General features: G+C 38.2%; 1 protein-coding gene across 1 annotated transcript in view; it reads right to left on the reverse strand.

Moving 5' to 3' along the window:
* VWA8 (von Willebrand factor A domain containing 8) overlaps positions 1-26,828 on the reverse strand; it is a 368,026-nt gene that overhangs the window by 119,868 nt on the left and 221,330 nt on the right. Inside the window, exons 27-30 of the mRNA XM_007468612.1 lie at positions 10,779-10,887; positions 9,112-9,250; positions 6,331-6,530; positions 81-191 (exon numbers count right to left, since the gene is read on the reverse strand). Of these exons, the coding sequence (XP_007468674.1) occupies positions 81-191; positions 6,331-6,530; positions 9,112-9,250; positions 10,779-10,887 (559 nt within the window). The remainder of the gene's footprint in view (positions 1-80; positions 192-6,330; positions 6,531-9,111; positions 9,251-10,778; positions 10,888-26,828) is intronic.

The following is a 26,828-nucleotide window of genomic DNA, read 5'->3' on the forward strand; positions in this document are numbered from 1 at the left end:
ATGGGCAGGCATGCATTTTTAGGGTTAGAAAGCTATGGAAAATCCTTGGCAATTTGCTGGACAAGCTGGGTATTTCTTACAGCTTCCTCCTTGTTCCACCAGGAGGTTTTCTTAAGTGTAAACTCTTCTGAAGGTAAGATGAGACGATGAAGGGCTTGGCTAGTTGTATCCAACAACAGGATGACATTGCTCTGGAAATAAAGAGAACAGTTTGTTTGTTTGTTTGCTTGCTTGTTTGTTTGTTTATTTAGCAGCAGCCTCTTGGCAGCCTGGGAATAAAGGGAATAGCGCTAAATAAACCAAAGGGAAGACGACAATATTGAAATATTTAAGAGACACCATGAAGACACTAAATGTTTTTCCCTAATACAGAATTTAAAGTATTAGATGGTTTAATGAAGATATTTCTAATTATGTAATGCAGAATCTTCTCTTTGAAGATTTTATCTTAAAACCATCGCCTTGTAAATATAGGCTAGCTTAACCATGATTTCTGTTTTATTACATACCAATGAGGAAATTAAGAGAATTGATCATTTTAAAAGCCCATTTACTTTTATCAAAATTACAGTTAAAGAATGTTCTGTTGAAAACTCGCTTACATTGTGCATAACTGAATCTCATTTATTCTTTTCACAAATCCAGGTTCAACTCAGAAAATATGTACATGTTATAAAGATGGGTTAGCAAGAAAATATCAAGGACCCCAAGAACCTAGCTAGTAATGAGTGTTTCATCTTGACATTCACCAAGCTTGAGAACTTTCATAGCTGGTGCTGTAATAACGTACAGACAAGAGATTGCTCCAGGAGCATTATCACAGTTATGCAAATGAAGTAATAATCTCTCAGTAATTAGGAGGACTTTTTCAAGAAAAAAATTAAAAAATAAATTAACCTTAGGCATTAAAGTAAGTGAACAGAAACACATGAAATAAGAATTTAAAATTGAGAAAGCCAGAAAAGATTAAATATTTTAAAGAGATACAAAGAAGAAGTGGGCTTTTTTCATTAAAATTTAAAGACATTTGAAGATTAGACTAACAGCTTTACAAAAAGGCACCAGAAAGTTGTTTGTCAGGAACTGTCTTTTCTTTCTTTCTTGTTTTTGTTTATTTTGTCTTATTTATTTTGTTTTGTTTTAAATTTGGGGCCCCTTCAGTTATCCTAACCCTTACGAACTTTTCATTTCAAGAACTTTCTTTGGGGAAAATAAAATCACAAAGCACCCGAAGAATTAATATATATTTTGCAAAATATATACAAAACATGAAAAGTCTGTTCATTTGTTCCATAACATTTATTGAGCAGCTTATATTTAAAGCACAAAGGAGAATACAATGATGAATTAACCATGACCCTTGCCCTTTATTACTTAATCCAGTTAGAGAGAAATAAAAAGAAATGTAAGTAGAGTAATGATTCATCTGCAAATCTGAGACCTCATAGTGTGGTTTCAATTTATTTTACTCGTCAATTTTACTGAAGTGCTCAAGAATTAAAGTAGTATTTGTTCCAAAGTCTCCTTTATTCCATATACTCTGAATCTTGGCTGTATTAAAAAATTCTACCAAGCATGTTGACAACGCTTAAATTTCTCCATAAACACTCTTAGAATGCATCATTCTGTATAATATGCAATTCTCCATTAAGAATGTGTGTTAGTAATATTCTTTTTAAAATCAACATGTCATATAAGAAGCACCGTTCCTGGCATTTGAAAGTTTGAAAATGATGAAAACCTTAAGGAAAACCCTTAAAGTTTTCCTTAAGAAAATGTATTAATAAGTTAAAAATTTACAGTCTCTATTCTAGATTAAATCCCTTTTGAGTATTTTTTAAAGGAGAAACTCTCTCTTATGATAAATATGTACAACATTAACACGAATTGTTAGCACTTAAGCAACTTGGGGTAATATTAACTTTTCTAAGCAACATAAAGTCCTAAAAATAATGTCTGATCCCAAAATATGATTAAGTAGAAGAATAAGCAGATGATTAAACAGATATGATTACGCAGAAAAGTTAGTACAGTTTTGCATTTTTCTTCCTTTTTAGGGTCTAATACTTATATACTCAAAACTTTGCATAAGTGAACTGAAAAACTGCATCTTTCTAAGTAACAGAAAACATATATATATATATATGTTTATATACCCACACATATATATGTTTCCAGCCACTGCTGTATTTAGAATTAGTTCTAGAAGCAATTGGCAACATGAAGGAGTTCTGCTGCTCCATCCTTTTAGATGTTAATGGTTTCCTTCTGTAAATGACTAATGATATATTCTGTCTGAGTTCAAAAATAGAATTCTGCATCACACATGAGTACATGTAACTGTGGTTTTGGCTCTCTTTTAAGGGGGGCAGGGAGGAGAAGCGAGTGAGCAATTTTATTATGTTTGTATTTGACTGGGAGAAAAGTAACCTCTGGATGACCTCAATGTCCTGAAGTCTGAAGTTCTCAACTTTGTACAGATGTAATAAGTAATCTCATGGGGCGGGTGGGGGGAGGAGGCTTCATTTTTAGGCATGGCACAATTTCCCTTTCCTCACTTAAGATTTTATTTTAGCCAGGAATTTTTGCACAACTTCTTAAACTAACCAGGGAAATGTATCTGCTGCCAAGCTTTATAAAGACGAGGGAGAGATGAATTAATGGAAGTACTTCTCTACAATATTTTAGGTCCATTGTCAGGGCAGAATGGGGGAGAGGGAACTGATGGCGGTGCACACATTTTGTATTCGATTACAATCATTTATCATTTGTTAAATTTTACAGTTACACGCTGTTCATTTGGAATTAAGGAGGTCTTATATCCTAGCAGGGACAGAATATAAAACCGAGAGCTGATATATCCTCTCTGGGAAAAGAAGAGGCAGTTCAGAGTACAGGTAGCGAAAGTATCCTGATAAGCTGTGCGTGCCTGCTCAGGGCATTGAGGTACCCTTCTGGAAAACTGTTGAAACTGGTCCAAGGGATAAGGCAGGTAGCACGCAAGAATGCCAGGCGGGAAAGTGTGGTCTGTGCAAGCCAAGCACATCTTTACACTGAAAAACAGATTTTCTTTGATGAAAGTCCTTATAAGTGAGCAGGGTATTTATTGGTCCGAAATGTTACCAAATAACTGGATCTTTTGAGAAAATAAAATACTTCCTGAGAACCTGAAAATTTCGTACTTTTAAAGAATTGGTATATGTAAATTTGACAGTTTATCTGACAGCTGAAAATCTGGCAAGATTGTTTGAATAAATACTCCAAATGTAGACTCCTATTTAAATTTGATTGGTTTCCTGAATCAAAAATCACCAAGATATGTGCTTTTTATGACAAATTCTTCTGGCTGTAGAATTCAATTCAATGGCATTGGTATTTTGGTGGAAATCTATGAAGTAAAACCCTTACTCCAATGTGATGGACATAAACCTTTATAAGCAACAGCTGAATATTGATAAATTCTGCTTCTAGGAGAAGGCCATATTGAAAAAAATTGTGAAAACCAGAAAAAATTTTATTAACTCAGAATTTATGATAATTATTTAGGCAAAGCGTAAAGTTCAAGTTGACTTATTTACTCAACGAAAGACTGCTGTGTTACTTATGCAATTTTTTATTCTTGATTAGAAACAGTCTAAAAGTACTGTTTCTAGGTAAGGCTTTACTCTCACAGTGTGTTTAAATACTTAACAAGTAACCATTACATTTTTCCCATATTTTCCTATTATGAATACTTAAAAATTTTTTCAGACTATTTTTTTCCCCACGTTTCTGCAGTGAGCGACAGCACGGATGAAGTTTAATTCTGGTGATGTCAATCCAATTTGGTATGAACCTCAGTTCTACCATGTATTTACTGGGCAAGTTATTTAAACTTACTGAGACTCAGTTTTCTCACTTGTAAATATTGCTAAAGCTACCTCGCTGGGCCTGTGGAAGAATAACACGGAATAATGTATGTAACCATTTCCTCGACACATTTGTCAGCACTTAATAATTGATCCTCCTCCTTGAGATATTCATCACTTGCCGTCTGGGATGCCACACCCTGGAGTAACCATCACTGGGCACTCATTTTCAGTTCCCCTTGGTTGATTCCTCCTCACCTCTCTCATTTCTTAATACTTCATTGCCCCAGGGCTTAGTCCTCAGACTTCTCTTTTCCACCCACATTCATTCCCTTAGTGATCTCTTTCAGTTTCATGACTTTAAATAACATTTATATGCCAATGATGCGCAATGTACGTTTCCTGTTCTGACTTCTCCGTTAAACACCAGAATCATCTACTTGGATATGTTATAGGCATCTTGAATTTAATCACACATCTAATCTTCCCCCCCAAATCAATTCTTTCCTCATCTCAGTTCATGGCAGGTCTATCCTTTCAGTTGATCAGGCCCTACATCTTAAAGTTGATCTTAGTTTACTCTCTTTCACCTCATATATCTGATCTGTTCAGAAATCCTTTTGGTCCCACCTTCAGAATATATCCAGAATCCATCATTACTTACGCCCGCCATCCTCCTCCAAACTGCAATGATCTCTTGCTTGGATCATTGTAAAAATCTCTTCATTAATCTCCTTCATTCTGCCTTAGTACCTACAGACTATTCACCAAAGAGGAGCTGGAGAAATCCTTTAAAAATATAAGTCAGATCTTGCTTCTCCTCTGCTTGAAACCCTCTAAGACCTTCCCCTTTCCTCACAGTCAGGCCGCAGAACGTTAGAATGATTTACAAGGCTGTACACATCTGCTTCCCCACCCTTCCACCACGTCCCTGACCCAACCCACTGAGTGACCTCTTTGACCCCACCTCCTTATACCCTCCCCCTCATTCAGTCTTCCTCACCACGCTTCTTTAAAGATGGAGAGCCATGTTCCAGCCTCTGGGCCTTTGAACTTATAATTCCGTTGCCTAGAACTCTCTTATTCCTGATATCTCTTCTCTCCCTCACCTCTATCAGATCTTTGCTTAAATATCACTTTCTCAGTTAGGCAATCCCTGCCCGCCCACCCTGTTTTAAAGGCAACCTTCCTCCCAGCCTTGTATTTTACTCTCCCTTGCTTCTCATCTTCTGACGTAAGATGTAATTATTTACTTTGCTTATTGTCTACCTTTTGCACCAGAACGTAAGCTTTTGAGAACAAGGATTTTTGTTGTTTTGTTCATGGCGGTATCCCTAATAGTAGGCACATGATACATATCTGATGAATGAATAATATGCTTAGTATACTATTTGGTAGATACTAGGTGGGTAATAGGTCTGCAAAAACATTGTACTCCTTTCTATTGGATAGTACAGATTAACTTAGACCTGGAGAATTCTCATTAATTGAAACACAGACTGTCTTTTGACCTATATCTTCTGTTTGGAATTACTTTTAGCCTGACTCTGGGCATCTGTACTTTTCATTAGTGTTGTCTTACAATAGTAGTGATGGTTGGAACTTGAGCCTCATTAGATACTAAAGAATCTCAGTGTATTCCTGCAATGGCCTGATGCCCTCCCAAAATTTGTAGGCTGAAGTCCTAAGTCCCAATGTATTAGGAAGTGGGGCCTACGGAGATGATTAGGTCATGAAGGTGGAGTCTTCACGAATGGGATTAGTGCTCTTATAAAAGAGACACGAAAGAGATCCCTGCTCCTACTGCCGTGTGAGGCTACCATGAAAAGACAGTTGTCTAGGAAGTGGGTTCTCACCAGACGCTGAATATGCAAGCGCCTTGATCTTGGACTTCCCAGGCTGCAGAACTGTGAGAAATAAATTTCTTCTGTTCATAGCTACCTAGTCTATGGTACTTGTGTTACAGCAGCCCAAACAGACTAAGACAACTCCATTCAGTATATTTACATGGCTATCTCCATATAAAGAATGCCATTCAGGTTTCAGGTAAAATGTCATCTCCTAAGGGGAGATATCTCAGCACTCTTTTGAGTACCGTTGACCCTTTCATCTCCTCCTACCCTACCCCCATCATTCCTTAGGACCTTACCTTATTTTTATACAGCACCTATCACTACTTGAAATTGGTATTTATTTGTTGGCTTACTTGTTTGTTGTCTATCTCCCCAAAGAGAATGTAAGCTTCACAACAAAGAATTATCCAGCCTCAAATGTCATTAGTGCTGAGGTTGAGAAGTCTCCGCAGAGAGGAAGATATTAGCCTGCCTTGTGGTACTTATGATAGAATACAACTCCTGATCCCGTCCTTCAGCCCCTGATCTCAATCTTTATGAAAGCACATATTTTTAGTTACAGGTTGAAAAACACTCTTGCCTTCTCCTTTGCATCAGTTACCCTGGGCATCATTAGACCATGTCATTACCTGCTGCTCATGGAGAATCACTTGACCCTTGAGGGGATTTCCCAGCGGTGCCACTGTCACAAATGGGTGCCAGACTCCACTGGCCGCTCTTGGGAAGATGTCAAAAAGGTCCACAAAGTAGCCGCTTTTCCCAGTCATATTCATAAAGTATAAGGAAACGGGATTGCATGCAACCACATAGAGAGTATTTTCCTCATTTTCTGAAATGACAAAAAAGTGCTAATTCCATGGTCTGCAATAGATTTTCTGACTGGTCAAAAGGTCCAGTGAAAACTGAATCGTGAGACAGCACACAATCAGAACTCAGCAGATGATGTGCAAATGGATTGATTAGGTTGAAGAGCACTTTCAGAAGCAATTTCGCACCTGCTGTAAATGTACATTGGGTCACACCTACCTACTCCTGGAAGTAAGTATCTGGTCCCCAAAGAATTCTATAACATCTCATGCTAACACCATTAAATATTTAACACTCCTCAATGTCAGGAAATTCTTCCTTGTATGAAAGTATTTCATGCCTCAGTAAAAGTCTGTTCCCTCTTATTTTATTATTGGCTCAGATGGACAACAGCTGGTCAACATCTTCTATCTGCTAATCTGGCATTTCCCAGCTAGTTACTAGATCTTTAGGCTTTTCTAGTAAATAAGTAATCCCATTTTTTGTTCTTAGCTCTATGGCTCTTATTTTCTAAATTATCTTTTTTCATATTTGTGTATTTATTATTACAAAGTCTCTGTCTTTTCAAACTAGTACTTGACTAGGTCCATTTTTTGAATTCGATTTCAGTGTTTCTTCAACTTTCAAGTGCATATGCATTACCTGGGGATCTAAAGAAAATGCAGATTCTGATTCAGTGGCTCTGAGGTGGGGTTTCAGACTCTGCTTTTCCAACAAGCTCCCACGAGATGTCACTGCTGTTGGTTTGAGGGCTTCCCTTAGAGAAGCCAGGCTTTGGACTGTGTTTCCCATAATCTCTATTTCTGGGAACCTTGAAGCAAGGGATTAAGCTGCTTCTGTATAATAAACGCTATTAACATCACTCATCATCCAGGTATCTATTTACAGTGGTCATATTTTCTGAACCCAAAACTAAGATGCAAGATATGAAAATCTGGAAAAAAAATATAGTGTATGTGTGTGTGCATGTATATGTCATGTCTACACATAAAGACCAAATATATATGAAGATATAGAAAACTTAAATATATATAAAGATATGGTAAATTTAAATAAGGTAACATTGATAAGAAACACAAATCAATGGAAGGGCAGAAGAAGACATATTATTTAGGAGACAATGCGAACTCTGTGTGTGTGTGTGTGTGTGTGTGTGTGTGCTACAGTTCTAAATATCAGATAGAATCACACAACTTATAATTTAAGAATCTTTTTAACGCTTCTACTATCAGCACAAATAAGTTCAATTCAACATTTATTGAGCACCTTTGTACACAGTATAGGGACCAGGGAATATAATAACAGTATTAATAGAAATGTCAAAAGAAAAAATAAATAGAAATGTACTTCACGAACTTACAATTGTTCTCTCTTATTGCAGGCATTAAGTGCTGTTTGGTCTTTGGCTCAAATATATATATATATATATATATATATATATATATATATATATATATATATATATACACACACACACACACACATATATATATATGTATATTTAACCCTGATGCTAACCCAAGAAAATGTTCTTTTCTCTCACCCATATAGAATAGGTAAAAAAAACAAAGAAATAAAAAACAACACAAAAACCTAGCTTGCAAATGTGGACAACACTAAAATAGAGGGTTGAATTATGTGAGGGACAGCAAATGAGTTCAGTTTTAAGGACCAATTCTGACTGGCTCACAGTGGCTGCCTGGAATGCTGTGTTGAGAATTGTGAGGCTGTGACAAGGTTTAATGACATCTGTCACTGGCATGGGGCAGAGGATCACAGCATACTTACAATTTCTAAATGTGAGACAACGGCGAAGTTCAAATTTTATCCGTAAGATTCATACTTATTCTCTATTAGTGAATGTAAAATATCTTAATAGGAGCACCAATCTGTTACCAACAAAAACCCTGTACATTTTAAAAGCACATATTTTTACTCAACATAGCTGATGCTGGAGAAAACATCCACAGAACTTACATGAACAAAAACTTGCTTCTGAATTTTTGTCTGAATAACCTTCATTGTAGACAAGTTAGAGAATTTCTCCCTTTCCCCTGCCATCACTTCTGTTTATATCACCTTAGTAACTGCCATCATTTGAAAACTTCTGCCAAAAAGTACCCAGGGCACACTGCATGAATCAGTAGGTAATGGCAACAGTCCAGAGACGTAGATGCCAAAAATTCACATCCTTTATTTGCCATTCTTTACAACGAGAGGTTTAATGACTGCAAATCCTCCTGCTTTCAGGGTTCACGCAATCACCAAACTGGAATCCAAGCCAAAAAAATTCAATGTTTTTCCTTTTTCTTTCCCTCTTCTATTTTTAGCACAAGCCTGGGTGTGTTTAACTTTGTGCTACAATTGTAATGAGAAGCAGACATATGCATATAAACTCAGCAGTGCTTATGTGGATTTCACAATAGTATTTTGTTAGGTTGTTATAGGAAATTAGTTCTAAATTACATATAATTGCCATCCAATCCAAGAATGACACAGTTACTGAGTCTATCATAGACTTCTTGATGTCTAGAGATTATTTTGATCCTGCTTTTAAAAAAATCAGTGCAGGAAGGAAAAATCAAAAGAATAAACTGACATACCATGTGATGTAGCGATGTTGCAGATTAAGTTAATTTCATCCAATGGTAACTTCCAGGAGGCACATTCTTCAGTAAAGGTTTGGGATCTTCCTTCATGTCTTTCTATTGGATACTCCTGTATGTTTATAAGTGCTGGACCCTACGAAAAATAGTTATCTGAGTTAAGACATTTGTGTAGTTGGCAAAAAGTAGAAAAGCTAAAGTTCTTCCAAAATACAGAGTTTCAGTTCAAATATTCCACATCTTGATATGCCTCTTCTCATTTTACTGACTAGCATGACACTTATAACAATCATAATACCATATACTTGCATTTATAAATGCTTTCACATGTGCTATCTTATTTAATTTCTCACTTTCTTTTTTTTTTTACTCACAAAATATAGCAGATGTAAAATCCCATAGGAGTTCTCATTCCTTCATTCTTTCCTAAGCCAAGAGCAAGTTTTGAACTTCACGTATTGGGACCCAGAGCTGTCCAAACCAGGAGAATAATTTTTTAAATACGGTTGACTCTTGAACATTGATTTGCATGCTCTTACAGTCCTTAATTAATCAAAAATGTTTGGGTTAGATATTTACTATTTTGCCATCCATGGGCACTCTCACCCCTTCTATCTAATCTGTATCTTAGGAGCTAGAAGACTAAAAACTACATTCCTCACACTCCTATTGCAACTAGTGACTGATATTCCTTTGCCCTTTTTCATGAAAACAAATATAATGGAGTAACCATCCTATCTGACTTTCATGAAATACAGGATAGCTCTTAGGAATTCTACTGGCCATTAGCCTTTACCTACATTGAGTCCCTCAGAGGCCAGACTGGATGTGATTTAGGTTCTGCCAATTAAATGCAACTGCATGAGATCTGGAAGGCAGATGAGAGGCAGGGGCCATTGTCCTGCAGTCAGAGCAGAAAAGGAGGCTCTGACAAGTATGAGAAGTCAGATTCTATGCTCTGCTTACAAGGGTTGACAAACTATGGCCTAGTCAAGACAAACTTGACTATGGCGAGTGAAGTCTGATCCACCTCCCTGCTTTTGTCAATAAAATTTTACTAGAACACAGTGTCACTCATTTGTTAATACTGTCCGAGGCTGCTTTTTTGCTACCATGGCAAAGTTGAGTAGTTGTGACAGAATCTGTATGGCCACACTGCCTAACATATTTACTGTCTGGCCCTTTACAGGAAAAGTTTGCTGATCCTGCCTTACTGTGCAGCTCCCAACAACAGGGGTGGTAGCAGAAGCAAAAACACTCATCTTGAAACCAAAAGTCCAGCGATGGTCCCTTGACTCTGTTCCTCCTGTCCTTTCTAATGATTTTATAAGCATATAATTCCCCACAGTCAAAACTAGAGGGGTTTCTATTGAAACTAGTGACTGATATTCCTTTGCCCCTTTTCACGAAAACAAATATGGAGTAACCGTCCTATCTGACTTTCCTGAAATACAGGATAGCTCTTAGGAATTCTACTGGCCATTAGCCATTACCTACATTGAGTCCCTCAGAGGCCAGACTGGCTTAAGAATTAGAGCAGAAGTTAATCTATTCTAAAATAACATCAGAACAAGTCATTTCTGAGATTGAATGGATTTTCTCCAGGGAAGATATAGAAAAATGGATAACATTCAATATGCTAATGAAGAAATAATGATATCAACCTTTACATCTATATGATGAGTTTCTGCTGGACACAATAGTTTTTGCATTCCATTTCTTGACTGACCAATTGTCCAATAGCCCATGAAGGTCTGCTCTGGCAGAGGCAACCTGTCAAGGATTAATTTAAAGAATAAACATTTCTTCTTGTTTCCAAGTCATAGGAAAAAATAATGAGCCATATATTACCGACCACACAAGCAAATATGAAGAATGCTTTACTTAGAAGTGAGTTATATTTAATTTTATTAAAAGGTAGCCTTTAATATGATATTTAAAATATACTTTGAAAAGAAAAAGATTTCACATTTCAGAAACTTAGAAAGTAAGGTCCTAGTCTGTTTTTACCTTAATGACAAATATAATTAGGGTTTACATATTTTTTCCCTGAATTGGTAAATACTTAGCAATTTAATATCAAATTCCTATTACAGTATAGGAAGGATTTAGGAAAAACAATGGAGCAATCCATCAATTTTTTCATTCTATTCTCCTAAATTTGGAATCAAATAATAAATAGTACACAGTACTACCAGTCACATGCTTGTAAGTTGTACAGGGCAAGTTTCATGGGGTCTATCTTAGCGCTTTAATTTTTTTTTTAACTTTGACTTGACATATTATATACCTACAGAAACGTTCATATAAATGGGCCACTTAGTCCTGAGCACACGTGTGCGTCCAGGACCCAAGCATCACCAACGCTCAGAAACTCCCATGGACCACTTCAGTCATTACCCCTACCAAGGGAGCTACTATTCTGACTTCTAATGGAATTATTCTGTGTTTAGATTCTTTTATTTAAAGTTACATTTAAATAAAATAACTTGCGAAAACAAATATAGCAATGCTAAAGTACAAAACCACAGACAAATTCTTTAGAATAAGTTTTTACTTTTTTTTTTTTTTTTTTTTTTTCTTGCGTTATGCGGGCCTCTCACTGTCGTGGCCTCTCCCATTTGCGGAGCACAGGCTCCGGACGCGCAGGCTCAGTGGCCATGGCTCACGGGCCCAGCCGCTCCGCGGCATGTGGGATCTTCCCGAAACGGGGCACGAACCCGCGTCTCCTGCATCGGCAGGCGGACTCTCAAGCACTGCGCCACCAGGGAAGCCCAAGTTTTTACTTTTTAATCATACTACCTTTTCTTTGAATCTTTAAAAGAGGAACCATTAATTTGTCACTTAATTCATTATAAATCTCTTATTCCATGGTAAGTGAAGGCCAAAAATGATTCAGAGTTAAAAGTTCTTTAAAAATAAGGCACGTATATGTGGCTATAAATTGAAATGTATGCTTGAAATGAGCTTGATGATCATTAAAAGAGTACATATTGATATTTATAAAATCATTTTATTTTCAGTGAAAGAGTAATCTGACAAAATAGCTCTATATACTTAATAAGACCGCGCAAGGCTTAGATATTTTTTGCATAGAATACGAAACCAGAGAAGATTGGTTCAAGACGGCGGAGTAGAAGGACGTGCTCTTACTCTCTCTTGCAAGAACACCAGAATCACAACTAACTGCTGAACAATCATCGACAGGAAGACACTGGAACTCACCAAAAAAGATACCCCACATCCAAAGACAAAGGAGAAGTCACAATGAGACGGTAGGAGGGGCACAATCACAATAAAATCAAATCCTATAGCTCCTGGGTGGGTGACACAAACTGGAGAACACTTATACCACAGAAGTCCACCCACTGGAGTGAAGGTTCTGAGCCCCATGTCAGGCTTCCCAATCTGGGGTTCCAGCAATGGGAGGAGGAATTCCTAGAGAATCAGACTTTGAAGGCTAGCCGGATTTGATTGCAGGACTTTGACGGGACTCGGGGAAACAGAGACTCCTCTCTTGGAGGGCACAAACAAAGTAGTGTGTGCATCGGGACCCAGGGGAAGGAGCAATAACCCCACAGGAGACTGAACCAGACCTACCTGCTAGTGCTGGAGGGCCCCCTAAAGAGGCGGGGGGTGGCTGTGTCTCATCGTGAGGACAAGGACACTGGCAGCAGAAGTTCTGGGAAGCACTCCTTGGTGTGAGCCCTCCCAGAGTCCACCATTAGGCCCACCAAAGAGCCCGGGTCGCCTCAGGCCAAACAACCAACAGGGAGGGAACTCAGCCCCACCCATCAGCAGACCAGAGGATTAACGTTTTACTGAGCTCTGCCCACCAAAGCAACAGCCAGCTCTACCCACCACCAGTCCCTCCCATCAGGAAACTTGCACAAGCCTCTTAGATAGCCTCATCCACCAGAGGGCAGACAGCAGAAGCAAGAAGAACTACAATCCTGTAGCCTGTGGAACAAAAACCACATTCACAGAAAGACAGACAAGATGAAAAGGCAGAGGGCTATGTACCAGATGAAGGAACAAGATAAACCCTGAGAAAAACAAGTATATGAAGTGGAGATAGGCAAGCTTCCAGAAAAAGAATTCAGAATAATGATAGTGAAGATGGTGCAGGACCTCAGAAAAAGAATGGAGGTAAAGATCGAGAAGATGCAAGAAATGTTTAACAAAGATCTAGAAGAATTGAAGAACAAACAAACAGAGATGAACAACACAATAACTGAAATGAAAAATACACTAGAAGGAATCAATAGCAGAATAACTGAGGCAGAAGAACAGATAAGTGACCTGGAAGATAGAATGGTGGAATTCACTGCTGTGGAACAGAATAAAGAAAAAAGAATGAAAAGAAATGAAAACAGCCTAAGAGACCTCTAGGACAACATTAAACACAACAACATTCGCATTATAGGGGTCCCAGAAGGAGAAGAGAGAGAGAAAGTACCCGAGAAAATATTTGAAGAGATTATAGTCAAAAACTTCCCTAACATGGGGAAGGAAATAGCCACCCAAGTCCAGGAAGTGCAGGGAGTCCAATACAGGATAAACCCAAGGAGAAACACACCGAGGCACATAGTAATCAAATTGGCAAAAATTAAACAGAGAAAAATTATTGAAAGCAGCAAGGGAAAAATGACAAATAACATACAAGGGAACTCCCATAAGGTTAACAGCTGATTTCTCAGCAGAAACTCGACAAGCCAGAAGGGAGTGGCATCATATACTTAAAGTGGTGAAAGGGAAGAAACTACAACCAAGATTACTCTACCCAGCAAGGATCTCATTCAGATTCGATGGAGAAATCAAAAGCTTTACAGACAAGCAAAGGCTAAGAGAATTCAGCACCACCAAACCAGCTTTACAACAAATGCTAAAGGAACTTCTCTAAGTGGGAAACACAAGAGAAGAAAAGGACCTACAAAGCCAAACCCAAAACAATTAAGAAAATGGTAATAGGAACACACATATCAATAATTACTTTAAACATAAATGGATTAAATGCTCCAACCAAAAGACACAGACTTGCTGAATGGATACAAAGACAAGACCCATATATATGCTGTCTACAAGAGACCCACTTCAGACCTAGGGACACATTCAGACTGAAAGTGAGGGGATGGAAAAAGATATTCTATGTAAATGGAAATCAAAAGAAAGCAATACTCATATCAGATAAAATAGACTTTAAAATAAGGAATGTTACAAGAGACAAGGAAGGACACTACATAATGATCAAGGGATCAATGCAAGAAGGAGATATAACAATTATAAATATATATGCACCCAACATAGGAGCACCTCAATACATAAGGCAACTGCAAACAGCTATAAAAGAGGAAGTTGACAGTAACACAATAATAGTAGGGGACTTTAACACCTCACTTACACCAATGGATAGATCATCGAAACAGAAAATTAATAAGGAAACACAAGCTTTAAATGACACAAGAGACCAGATAGATTTAATTGATATTTATACGATATTCCATCCCCAAACAGCAGATTACACTTTCTTCTCAAGTGTGCATGGAACATTCACCAGGTTAGATCACATCTTGGGTCACAAATCAAGCCTCAGTAAATTTAAGAATACTGAAATCATATCAAGCATCTTTTCTGACCACAACGCTATGAGATTAGAAATCAATTACAGGAATAAAATGTAAAAAACACAAACACATGGAGGCTAAACAAGACGTTACTAAATAACCAAGAGATCACTGAAGAAATCAAAGAGGAAATCAAAAAATACCTAGAGACAAATGATAATGAAAACATGATGATCCAAAACCTAGGGGATGCAGCAAAAGCAGTTCTAAGAGGGAAGTTCAAAGCAATTCAAGCCCACCTCAAGAAACAAGAAAAATCCCAAATAAAAAATCTAACCTTATCCCTAAAGGAACAAGAGAAAGAAGAACAAACAAAACCCAAAGTTAGCAGAAGGAAAGTAATCATAAAGATCAGAGCAGAAATAAATGAAATAAAAACAAATAAAACAAGAGCAAACACCAATAAATCTAAAAGCTGGTTCTTTGAGAAGATAAACAAAATTGATAAACCATTAGCCAGACTCATCAAGAAAAAGAGGGAGAGGACTCAAATCAATAAAATTAGAAACGAAAAAGAAATTACAACAGACACCGCAGAACTACAAAGCATCCAAAGAGACTACAACAAGCAACTCTATGATAATGAAATGGACAACCTGGAAGAAATGGAAAAAATTCTTAGAAAGGTATAACCTTCCAAGACTGAACCAGGAAGAAACAGAAGATATGAACAGACTAATCACAAGTAATGAAATTGATTAAAAATCTTCCAACAAACAAAAGTCCAGGACCAGATGGCTTCACAGGTGAATTCTATCAAACATTTAGAGAAGAGCTAACACCTGTCCATCTCAAACTCTTCCAAAAATTACAGAGGAATGAACACTTCCAAACTCACTCTATGAGGCCACCATCACCCTGATACCAAAACCAGACAAAGATACTACAAAAAAAGAAAATTACAGACTAATATCACTGATGAATATAGATGCAAAAAGCCTCAACACAATACTAGGAAACAGAATCCAACAACACATTAAAAGGATCATACACCATGATCAAGTGGGATTTGTCCCAGGGATGCAAGGATCCTTCAATATAGGCAAATCCATCAATGTGATACACCATATAAACAAACTGAAGAATAAAAACCATATGATCATCTCAATAGATGCAGAAAAAGCTTTTGACAAAATTCAACACCTATTTATGATAAAAACTCTCTAGAAAGTGGGCACAGAGGGAACCTACCTCAACATAACAAAGGCCATATATGACAAACCCACAGCAAACATCATTCTTAATGGTGAAAAACTGAAAACATTTCCTCTAAGACCAGGAACAAGACAAGGATGTCCACTCTTGCCACTATTATTCAACACAGTTTTGGAAGTCCTAAACATGGCAATCAGAGAAGAAAAAGAAATAAAAGGAATCCAAATTCGAAAAGAAGAAGTAAAACTGTCACTGTTTGCACATGACATGATACTATACATAGAGAATCCTACAGATGCCACCAGAAAGCTACTAGAGCTAATCAATGAATTTGCTAAAGTTGCAGGATACAAAATTAATGCACAGAAATCTCTTGCATTCCTATACACTAATGATGAAAAATCTGAAAGAGAAATTAAGGAAACACTCGCATTTACCATTGCAACAAAAAGAATAAAATACCTAGGAATAAACCTACCTAGGGAGACAAAAGACCTGTAGGCAGAAAACTATAAGACACTGTTGAAAGAAATTAAAGATGATACAAAGAGATGGAGAGATATACCATGTTCTTGGATTGCAGGAATCAACACTGTGAAAATGACGATATTACCCAAAGCAATCTACAGATTCGATGCAAGCCCCATCAAATTTACCAATGGCATTTTTTATAGAACTAGAAAAAAATGTCTTAAAATTTGTATGGAGACACAAAAGACCCCGAATAGCCAAAGCAGTCTTGAGGGAAAAAAACAGAGCTGAAAGAATCAGACTCCCTGACTTCAGACTATACTACAAAGCTACAGTAATCAAGACAATATGGTACTGGCACAAAAACAGAAATATAGATCAATGGAACAGGATAGAAAGCCCAGAGGTAAACCCATGCACCTATGGTCAACTAATCTATGACAAAGGAGGCAAGGATATACAATGGAGAAAGGACAGCCTCTTCAATAAGTGGTGCTGGGAAAACTGGACAGCTCCATGTAAAAGAATGAAATTAGAAAACTCCCTAACACCATACACAAAAGTAAACTCAAAATGGATTAGAGACCTAACTATAAGGTCAGACACCATAAAACACGTAGAGGAAAACATAGGAAGAACACTCTTTGATATAAATCACAGCAAGATCTTTTTTGATCCACCTCCTAGAGTCATGGAAATAAGAACAAAAATAAACAAATGGGACCTAATGAAACTTAAAAGCTTTTGCAGAGCAAAGGAAACTACACACAAGACCAAAAGACAGCCCTCAGAATGGGAGAAAATATTTGCGAAAAAATCAACCGACAAAGGATTAATCTCCAAAACAGATAAACAGCTCATGCAGCTCAATATTAAAAAAGCAAACAAGCCAATCAAAAAATGGGCAGAAGACCTAAATAGACATTTCTCCAGAGAGGACATACAGATGGCCAAGAAGCACATGAAAAGCTGCTCAGCATCACTAATTATTAGAGAAATGCAAATCAAAACTACAATGAGGTATCACCTCACACCAGTTAGGATGGGCATCATCAGAAAATCTACAAACAAATGCTGGAGAGGGTGTGGAGAAAAGGGAACCCTCTTGCACTGTTGGTGGGAATGTAAATTGATACAGCCACTATGGAGAACAGTATGGAGGTTCCTTCAAAAACTAAAAATAGAATTACCATATGACCCAGCAATCCCACTACTGGGCATATACCCAGAGAAAACCATAATTCAAAAAGACACATGCACCCCAATATTCATTGCAGCACTATTTACAATAGCCAGGTCATGGAAGCAACCTAAATGCCCATTGACAGATGAATGGATAAAGAAGATGTGGTACATATATACAATGGAATATTACTCAGCCATAAAAAGGAACGAAATTGGGTCATTTGTTGAGACGTGGATGGATCTAGAGACTGTCATACAGAGTGAAGTAAGTCAGAAAGAGAAAAAGAAATATCGCATATTAACACATATATGTGGAACCTAGAAAAATGGTACAGATGAACCGGTTTTCAGGGCAGAAATTGAGACACAGATGTAGACAACAAACATATGGACACCAAGGGGGGAAAGTGGGGGGTGGTGGTGGTGGTGGTGTGATGAATTGGGAGATTGGGATTGCCAGGTATACACTAATATGTATAAAATGGATAACTAATAAGAACCTGCTGTATAAAAAATAAATAAAATTAAATTTAATAAAGGTTTGCTAAATTGTACAAAAAACAAGAATACGAAACCACGCTTTCTGGTGGAATATGATTTTTGTCCTTTGAAATGTTAATGTTTAACACAGAAGGAAAGAAATTTAAAAGAAATTTACATTGAAATTTTTCTAAGTCATAAATCATTCGAAAGTACGTATGTGTTTTTGTATCTGTCATTTAAAATACATTTTAAGTACGTGGACAATTATCCTGATTGGTCATCCACTTATTTCCATGTTTCTACCGGTAATGAGGTGGAAGAGGCAGTGAGTCAGGGGATTTACTATTACTGTGTTCTCTCTTAAATGTTATAAAAACACATTTCCGTGTCAAAAGGGCAGATCTTGAAAACATCTCGTAGACTGGAATCTCCCTCTCCTTGTTTAGGGGATGAACAGGATTCTTCATTGCTTTCAGCAGTTCACCAAAGGAGAATTAAGTCTCTAAATACAGAGGAGAAAACGAAGGAGACACACCTAATTTCCCTCTAGTGTAGAAAACTCTAGTAGGTTCTAGTGCTAGCTCTTTTATTAACTAGCAAACTTGTGAAGGGAAAAGGTAGACAATTTCTCTGAGTGTTAATTTCTTCCTTTGTGAGATGACAGGGATAATCTGTAAGGTTCCGGTTTCTTACAGCTGGGGGAGGTCTCTGATGATCACTGAAGTGAGTGGAGCGATGTACCAGTGGTAGATCTTACATTAACTTAGTGCTATGGAGTTAAAATAAATAATCAGAATGAAATTATCTATACCTATCAATACAATAGGTGCCTGATAGACAAAATTGCTTCTTATTTTTTTTAAAGGAGCTCTACATACATCCTAATTTGGCTCTTTGAAGACAAGAGAAACAGTTACACATCTGGAAATCTAATCAGAAGTGGAGAATTGCTTAATAAAAATGATGCTCGGTTGATAGGTTGAAATCTAGCCTAAAAAACACGTCTAATAATCCCACAAAGTATCATACAGATGCTAAAAACAAAACAGAACCAAAAACCTTTATCCATTTGGGAAAAAGTAACTTTACTCGACTTCCAATTTTTACTGACAACCCCCAGGGATATTCATGAAAGCTGCTTTGAACTTGCCAACTCATTCTAAGTAACAGTCATGGAAATTACAGGTTGCCTGGTTCCATTTAAAAATAGTACTAGCAGTTTGGTTGGCAGAGTGTGGGAAAGACCTTCAGGTGCCCCATATAGAATCTATTCCAGAACTACAGAACAAGGTGCTATTAGCGTTAACAATTGCAACTGAAAGTCACATATGCAGGGTGTTCTGTTGTTGCACAAACTGACTCTGTCAGATCCTTGGTAACATGGGGAGTTGTTTCTAGACTTCCTGTGGGCTCCAGGCTGGCCAACTGAGGTAAACCAAAGCCTCTCATTTATTTTCCATTACTAAGTCCTCCCAATAAGCTGTGGAAAAATTTGACGGTTATTAACTCTCTCCCCTTCAATAAGTTAGTAGTTAGGGGGAGGGGGAATTATAACTGAGTGTATGAATAAGCTTTGGAATTCGAAACACATTCAACAGTAATTTGGGGGTAATTCTAACTACTAACCAGTTAGCAAAAGGCCCTATATTCCATTACTGAAATCTGTCATTCAACTCCAACCAGAGTTAAGTTGTTATACCTGACTTGATTGAAACAACAATGTCATTTTCCATAGTTTTCAGATCTTGTCACTTGTATTGTTTGAGTTTGTTAAAGTCCTAGCTGGAATGATGTCTGGATTTGATTTTAAAGGGGAAGAGGATGAACTTAAGACTTATAAATAGTACTACTTTTTATCATGTCATTCATGAATTTATGTTTTTTAAAACAATGAAGTATTTCAATTCATATGTTGTGATGTTTCTTAATCCCTTGTGGAAGAATTAATAAAGATCTGGAAGAAAAACTTTTAACTAAAAAAAAAGGTGACTTTCAAAATTATGACTCAGGTCAAATTACAGCGCTTAGTCAAGTTACAGAAAGGAAAACTTTTTTTTTTAAGCATGCATACATTTCATAACACGGTGCACACGGACACCAAAGTTGAGTCATAGAGTCTGAATGACATACAAGAAATTTGTCTAAGATGATTGTTCCATAGAGGTGAGCTGGGGTTTTAAAGAGTATGTTCTGGCAAACTTCTGCCTTCTCTGAACATTTGCCAATACTATTTCTGGAGTATGAAAGAAACACATGAAAAAGATTTGGATCTTTCTAGGGGCATTCTGCAAAAGTTGTTGATATACCTATTATCAACAATTCCTAAAACATTTCCTTACCACAAGAACTACTAATTTTCATGGGAATAATGGAACCCTTCTGGATAGTTCCACCGACACTCAAAAATTCACCAATTACTACCATCTTTGAGAAGAAAAAGAACAACTCCAATTTTAGCAGGCCCCACTCATTCCTAATGTTTGAAATCTAACCTCTGGTAATAATTAAGTTGGACTATACAACTGAGTTTACTGGAACCTTTAACAGAATAACACTGACAAATATTTCCACCTTTGGTCTTTACCCCTTCCTCTTACTCTCCAGCTAATGTATGCCTTAGTTACCTCAAATTGCTACTTGCTGTTCCTGAACATGCTATGCATTTTCATGCTTCCATGAGGTTATTACTTCAGCCCAGAATTCCTTTCTGCTATTGCCTCTTTGATGAAATCCTTCTCATTTTTAAGGCCCAATTCAAATGTTACCTCCCCTTGCATCCCTCTACCATATTTCTTTCTGGGCAGAATGAATCTCTTGCTCTTCTGGGTTTCCATGGAAATTTGTACATATGGAACTCCTAGAAACTCTTAAGATAGAGATCTGTAGAATCTGAAATTTTCAAATTTAAGACCTGATAGAGAATAACACTTTTAGAGAGCATGGTCAGAAGTGAATCTACGAAATCCCTTGTAAATATTTATACTTAACTAAAATAAAAAGTCAACACACTACATAGAGAAAACAGAAATGCCACTCTAAACACTCTAAATTAGTAATAATGGGTACTACTATCCCCAATTACCCTCCCTTGTTTGCTAGAAACTTCTGAATTTCCCTTCCCTATAGTCGCACATGTTGCTGGTAAATAAATTTTGCTTTGCTGCAAATGATATGTACACGAGTATGTACATGTGCTTTCCCTTTCACTGGCTGGCTCTGCATTTAGACATTATGGTTTTCACTTTATAACTCAGACTTGTGCACCTCTGCCGCCAAGGTCCTGCTGTGGTCACAGAAATAAAGATTCATTTGGATATAGGATGGAAACAGATTTACGGAGATGTTATTCTTGGCTAACACTTCTCAAGTTGCTCCCCAATATCCAGCTTGACACTGTGCAGGGTCATTGCCGCTGCCCAGGGTCACTCCGTGCTAAAGCAGATGCTGTCACCTTGCTCCACATATCTCTGGCTTTCTTCTTCACAGAAGATGTGAAACTACAGTTCTGGGGCTTGGGTTTCCTTTCCCTCATCTCTCTTCAAATTTCACTGCAAAAACTTCTCTTTTTCTGCTATCTGCTTTACCAACTACATCTTAGTATTTTCCAATCTTAAATTCTTTCCTTTTCTAATTATTCACATCAATAATGACTGGGACTGAAACTTTCCCAGAAAACAAACAAACAAAAAAAGTTGTTTGGGTCTTCCCTGGTGGCGCAGGGGTTGAGAGTCCGCCAGCCGATGCAGGGGAGGCGGGTTCGTGCGCCGGTCCGGGAGGATCCCACATGCCGCGGAGCGGCTGGGCCCGTGAGCCATGGCCGCTGAGCCTGCGCGTCCGGAGCCTGTGCTCCGCAACGGGAGAGGCCACAACAGTGAGAGGCCCGCGAGCAATATTGTAACAAATTCAATAAAGACTTTAAATTTAAAAAAAAAGAATGCTTTTTCCAAAGACTACAAGGTTGAAATATCATTTTTATGCTCATTTGCTTTATGTGCTTTGGGAAATACAGGTCACTGTATCAAAAAAAAAAAAAAAAAAAAGTTGTTTGGGTCCTGTTATTTCCCACAAAAAGGACTCATAGGATGAGAAACCCTACTGCGAATGCAGCACTTTGAACATAACATTGCGTAATAAGTTTGGGAGTTTACATGTTTTCCCAAGATTGTTAATTCATTGAAGGTAAGGCTTACATCTTACTCACTTGTATCTCTGGCGCTCAGAATCCATCGATTCTGCTACGGAAACCTCTCTCGCCGGTGTCCCTCTTTTTCATTCCCACTGCCACAATGGAAGCTCTCACTGTTCATCACCGGGATTACTGCAGTTGCTTCCCAGCAGATAGGTCTTCCTGCCTTTAGTTTCACTGCCTTTCAGTTTCTTATCTTTAGAAAACTTAAAGGGGTCTTCCTAAATTATGAATCAGACCATGCTACTTTCTGGCTTCAAATTATTCTATGGTTCCCCCGACCCTTCTCTCCCTTTTAGTCTCACCACATAGCATGCCCTCATTTAATCTTTAGTTTTAGTCACCAAAACACTTGCATTTTCCAAAAGGCACCACGGCCTCTTAAAACTGTCTCTGCTTGAAGCGCTTTCTTCTCCTTTATTTGCCTGGAGAACACCTAGTCATCCTATAAAGATTCAGCTTGGTTACTGTCCCTGAATCTCCCCCAGGGCAGAAGGCATCAACCCCACGTCTTCGCTCGCTCTTGTGCGGCTCTCACAGAACACAAGTCACTCTTTTTTTTTTTTTTTGTTTTTTTGCGGTCCGCGGGCCTCTCACTGTTGTGGCCTCTCCCGCTGCGGAGCACAGGCTCCGGACGCGCAGGCTCAGCGGCCATGGCTCACGGGCCCAGCCGCTCCACGGCACGTGGGATCTTCCCGGACCGGGGCGCGAACCCGCGTCCCCTGCATCGGCAGGCGGACTCCCAACCACTGCGCCACCAGGGAAGCCCCACAAGTCGCTCTTTACTTCAGTGCTTCCCCTATTATAATGACCTCCTTGAAGGCAGGTACTGAGCCTTCTGTACCTTTATATTTCTGACTCCCTACTTAGTGTTTACCACATAAGTGTCCAATAGTGTTTGTTAAATGAATGAATATTTGGTTACATTACAACTGTCAACATCTTCACCTACTTGTCTCTCATCTTGATGGCAAGTTGCAAACCACCATGGCAGATCTTGCTCACTGCACCCTGACTACATGACTCTCAACAAACAATGCAATCTACTTTGCAAGTGTATTTGGAAGAGTTACCTGTTGGTCGGGGTTGGGGATTTCTATTCAGCCAGGTGACAGATATCACTTACAAATGCCTAAAGGATCAAGGATAATTCTGAGAGACTGCTGAAGATGAGTATGGAAGGTTCATGGATCTTGACAATTTCTCTGTAGATTGGTTATATTTTTAAATTTTTCTCTGCACCCCCATAAAGGAGCTGAAAGCAAATAAAATGGCTGTGAAGTTACTTCATAATATACCAAGAGAATAAAGGGCAAAGGGCTATGAAACTGTAAAGCCCAATACCCCCCTTCTGCTTATAATAGTGTCATTATGTACATCTTACTGTTTTTGAAAACTGAGAGCTCTTTTACGAAGTGCAAGTAAATCATGATGCAGAGTGGAACTGCATACCTTAGAAGTGCAGGATCAATAGAATGAACTCATCTGTAAAAACTAGACTTCAAAAAGAAAATTATACCATATAATAGTTTGGAAAATGGAAGGAGAAGCACAAAACTTTGAGAAGTGAGTCTTTTCATTTAATGTGATAAATAGTAAACTGATAATCATTCTTATATTGAAAGAGAAACCTTATGAAATTACTCCTAAGGGAGGCCCTGGGTGGGGATGTTTTTGATGTCTCTGGTACTTGGAAGACCCCGTAGTTGGTCTTGGTCAGAGAAGAAAAAGCTGCTGTTGATGTTCCAATTACACAGGGTAAGTCTTAATGTAGAAAAATGATTCTAGACAGATACCCTTTTAAGACACATTCAATATAGATGAAGCTATTCTGTCTGCAAATGTGCACACCTGGCACTACTCTAAAGAGAAAGATGAATACTAAACATGATCATGTAACACACACTGCAATGAAATATCAACACCTCTTACAACAGGAAGGCATGACCTTAGCTACCTTCATCGGGAGTTCTGTTAAAATATGCTGTGAGACTGGTGGCTGATAAAGTAATGAATGGTTGCTGATATAAGGGAGTAGAGTGACAACTTGTTCAGCTATCCAATTCATCTAGCGGCAGTGAACCACAGAATCTATGAGTTTGAAGGACATTAAAAGCTATTTAATCCGGTATTCTAAGTTTGAAGCACTTGAGTACTTCCCCAACAAGGTTCATCCTGATCTGTTTGAACCCGGACTCCAAGAAGGTATACCCTACCGCTCCCCTGGGGAATCCATTCCACCTTTGAACACAGGAGATACTGGCCCCGCGACGGAGGCCAACTCTAATTTGTAATGACTTAGAAGCAACTCACAGATGCACAGGAAATGCACAGTGATTTATAATTATTCTGCCAAAGCTAACTATATAATGAGTTTGATTTTGAGGATGGTAGTTCTAAGTAAAGGATCCTATATAGAATAAACTGAAAAAAGAAAAGAATCGTTCTACTCATTTTGAAGAATTTGTGAATGTCACCTATTTTGATTTTTCAAAAATCAAATCCTTATTGTAGGAGAAAAGATATAAGCAAATTTGCTTGCATCGTATAAAAAGGATGTTTTTATTTACTTCTGTAATCCATGACAAATGGCATTAATTTAAAGGACACTGTGATTAAAACGATGGGCCTAGTCACCACATAAAAGTTAAATGTATATTTTGCATGATATATGTCCCAAAAGGGTAGGAAATGAAATTTGGAAAACAACTCTGAAGTTTCTTTAGAAACATTATCTTTAAAATCTTGCAATCCAGTGTTGATAACATTGCTTTTCTCAGGCAAGAATGTGGAGACTGCATGGTGAGTGAACAAAAAGGCTCTGGAACAGACAGATCTGTGTTTGAATCTCCCATCCTGCCATTTATTAGTTGTATAATTTGTTAAGTTACTTAGAGTCTCTTGAGCCTCACTTTCTTCATCTGTAACACACACACACACACACACACACACACACACACACACACACACACTCTTACACCTACTAGATAATAAAATAGGAAGGAATTACTTGCCCAATAGAAAAAACAGAATTGTTGTATAGATTGAGTTAGTATTTGTGAAGTGCTTAGAGCTCTTAGTAAGCATTTGATAAATATCAATATTTTAATTTTTGCTGCCTTAAAAATGTGTTGTCTTCTCTCCCTTGATACATTTATGTTGATGTCTACCAATGCATAAAACTTACTTATATTGTGTTGAACTGCCATAGCAATGTCCGGTTAACTTGATTTCTCATTTGTCATTGGTAAGGGTGCCAATGTTACACCCTTAGAGTAGGCATTGCAGAGCGGTGTAAGCTTTGCTGTCCTGGAGGCAAAGGTCCCACGAAATAGCAATTTCAGAATAGACCTTTACTTTAACATTTTAATTTTATTTAAATAAGGAAACAGAATGAAAAATTCCAGGGCCCAGATAGTCTATGGACATTCAAAAAATAAGATATAGAAAATAATACACATGTTAGAATAGAAAGTGAGGCCCCCTTTCCCCTTTCCAGAGCCTCTCCCAAAGGCAACTACTATCAACAGCTACCACTGCGTTTTTAAATTATTTAAAATGCAAACCTATTAGAGAAATTTAATAAAAATATTGGCTAATATGGTCTTAGACCACATGAAGTTACTTTATTTTGCTTGAAAAATGAAGTTAAAAAAATTTTAATAAAGCACATGAAAGCAGAGAGAGAATACAGACATCAAGAGGACATCGGAGGAGTAATTACAAGACTCCATAGGGCTTCTTCACCAGCTATGGGACACTTTAAAAATGCAGTCACGGGCTTCCCTGGTGGCGCAGTGGTTGAGAATCTGCCTGCCAATGCAGGGGACATGGGTTCAAGCCCTGGTCTGGGAAGATCCCACATGCCGCGGAGCAACTAGCCCCGTGAGCCACAATCACTGAGCCTGCGCATCTGGAGCCTGTGCTCCGCAGCAAGAGAGGCCGCGATAGTGAGAGGCCCGCGCACCACGATGAAGAGTGGCCCCCGCTTGCCACAACTAGAGAAAGTCCTCGCACAGAAACGAAGACCCAACGCAGCCATAAATAAATAAAATAAAATTAAAAAATGCAGTCACATATAACAGTCATTTTTAGATGTACAGTCTGTCTAGCAACAGCATTTCTATGAGTCTGTAAAGGATATTGACATTGAAACATATGCATAAAGACACAAAGTGTTGATATTAATGTGTTTATTCCTTACTTTGTGTTGAAATGCCAGAGAAATGCCTGGCATAAAGCACCTTAGATGCTTTATGATCCGTTCATTACGTTAGAATAAATATCTTAAGTCTAAAAACTCAACTAACAAGAGGAAAGGAGAAAAAAGTGGGGTAATGGGAGGAATGTCACTCATACTCGAATCTAAACGATTATAGATATATTTCTTTTCAACAAAGAAGAGTGAGAATGAAGTGTTTATAAGAGGATCTCCTGGGCTTCCCTGGTGGCGCAGTGGTTGAGGGTCCACCTGCCGATGCAGGGGACACGGGTTCGTGCCCCGGTCCGGGAAGATCCCACGTGCCGCGGAGCGGCTGGGCCCGTGAGCCATGGCCGCCAAGCCTGCGCGTCCGGAGCCTGTGCTCCGCAACGGGAGAGGCCACAACAGT

Source organism: Lipotes vexillifer, unplaced genomic scaffold (assembly GCF_000442215.2).
Source record: "Lipotes vexillifer unplaced genomic scaffold, Lipotes_vexillifer_v1.1 scaffold479, whole genome shotgun sequence".
Taxonomy (NCBI): domain Eukaryota; kingdom Metazoa; phylum Chordata; class Mammalia; order Artiodactyla; family Lipotidae; genus Lipotes; species Lipotes vexillifer.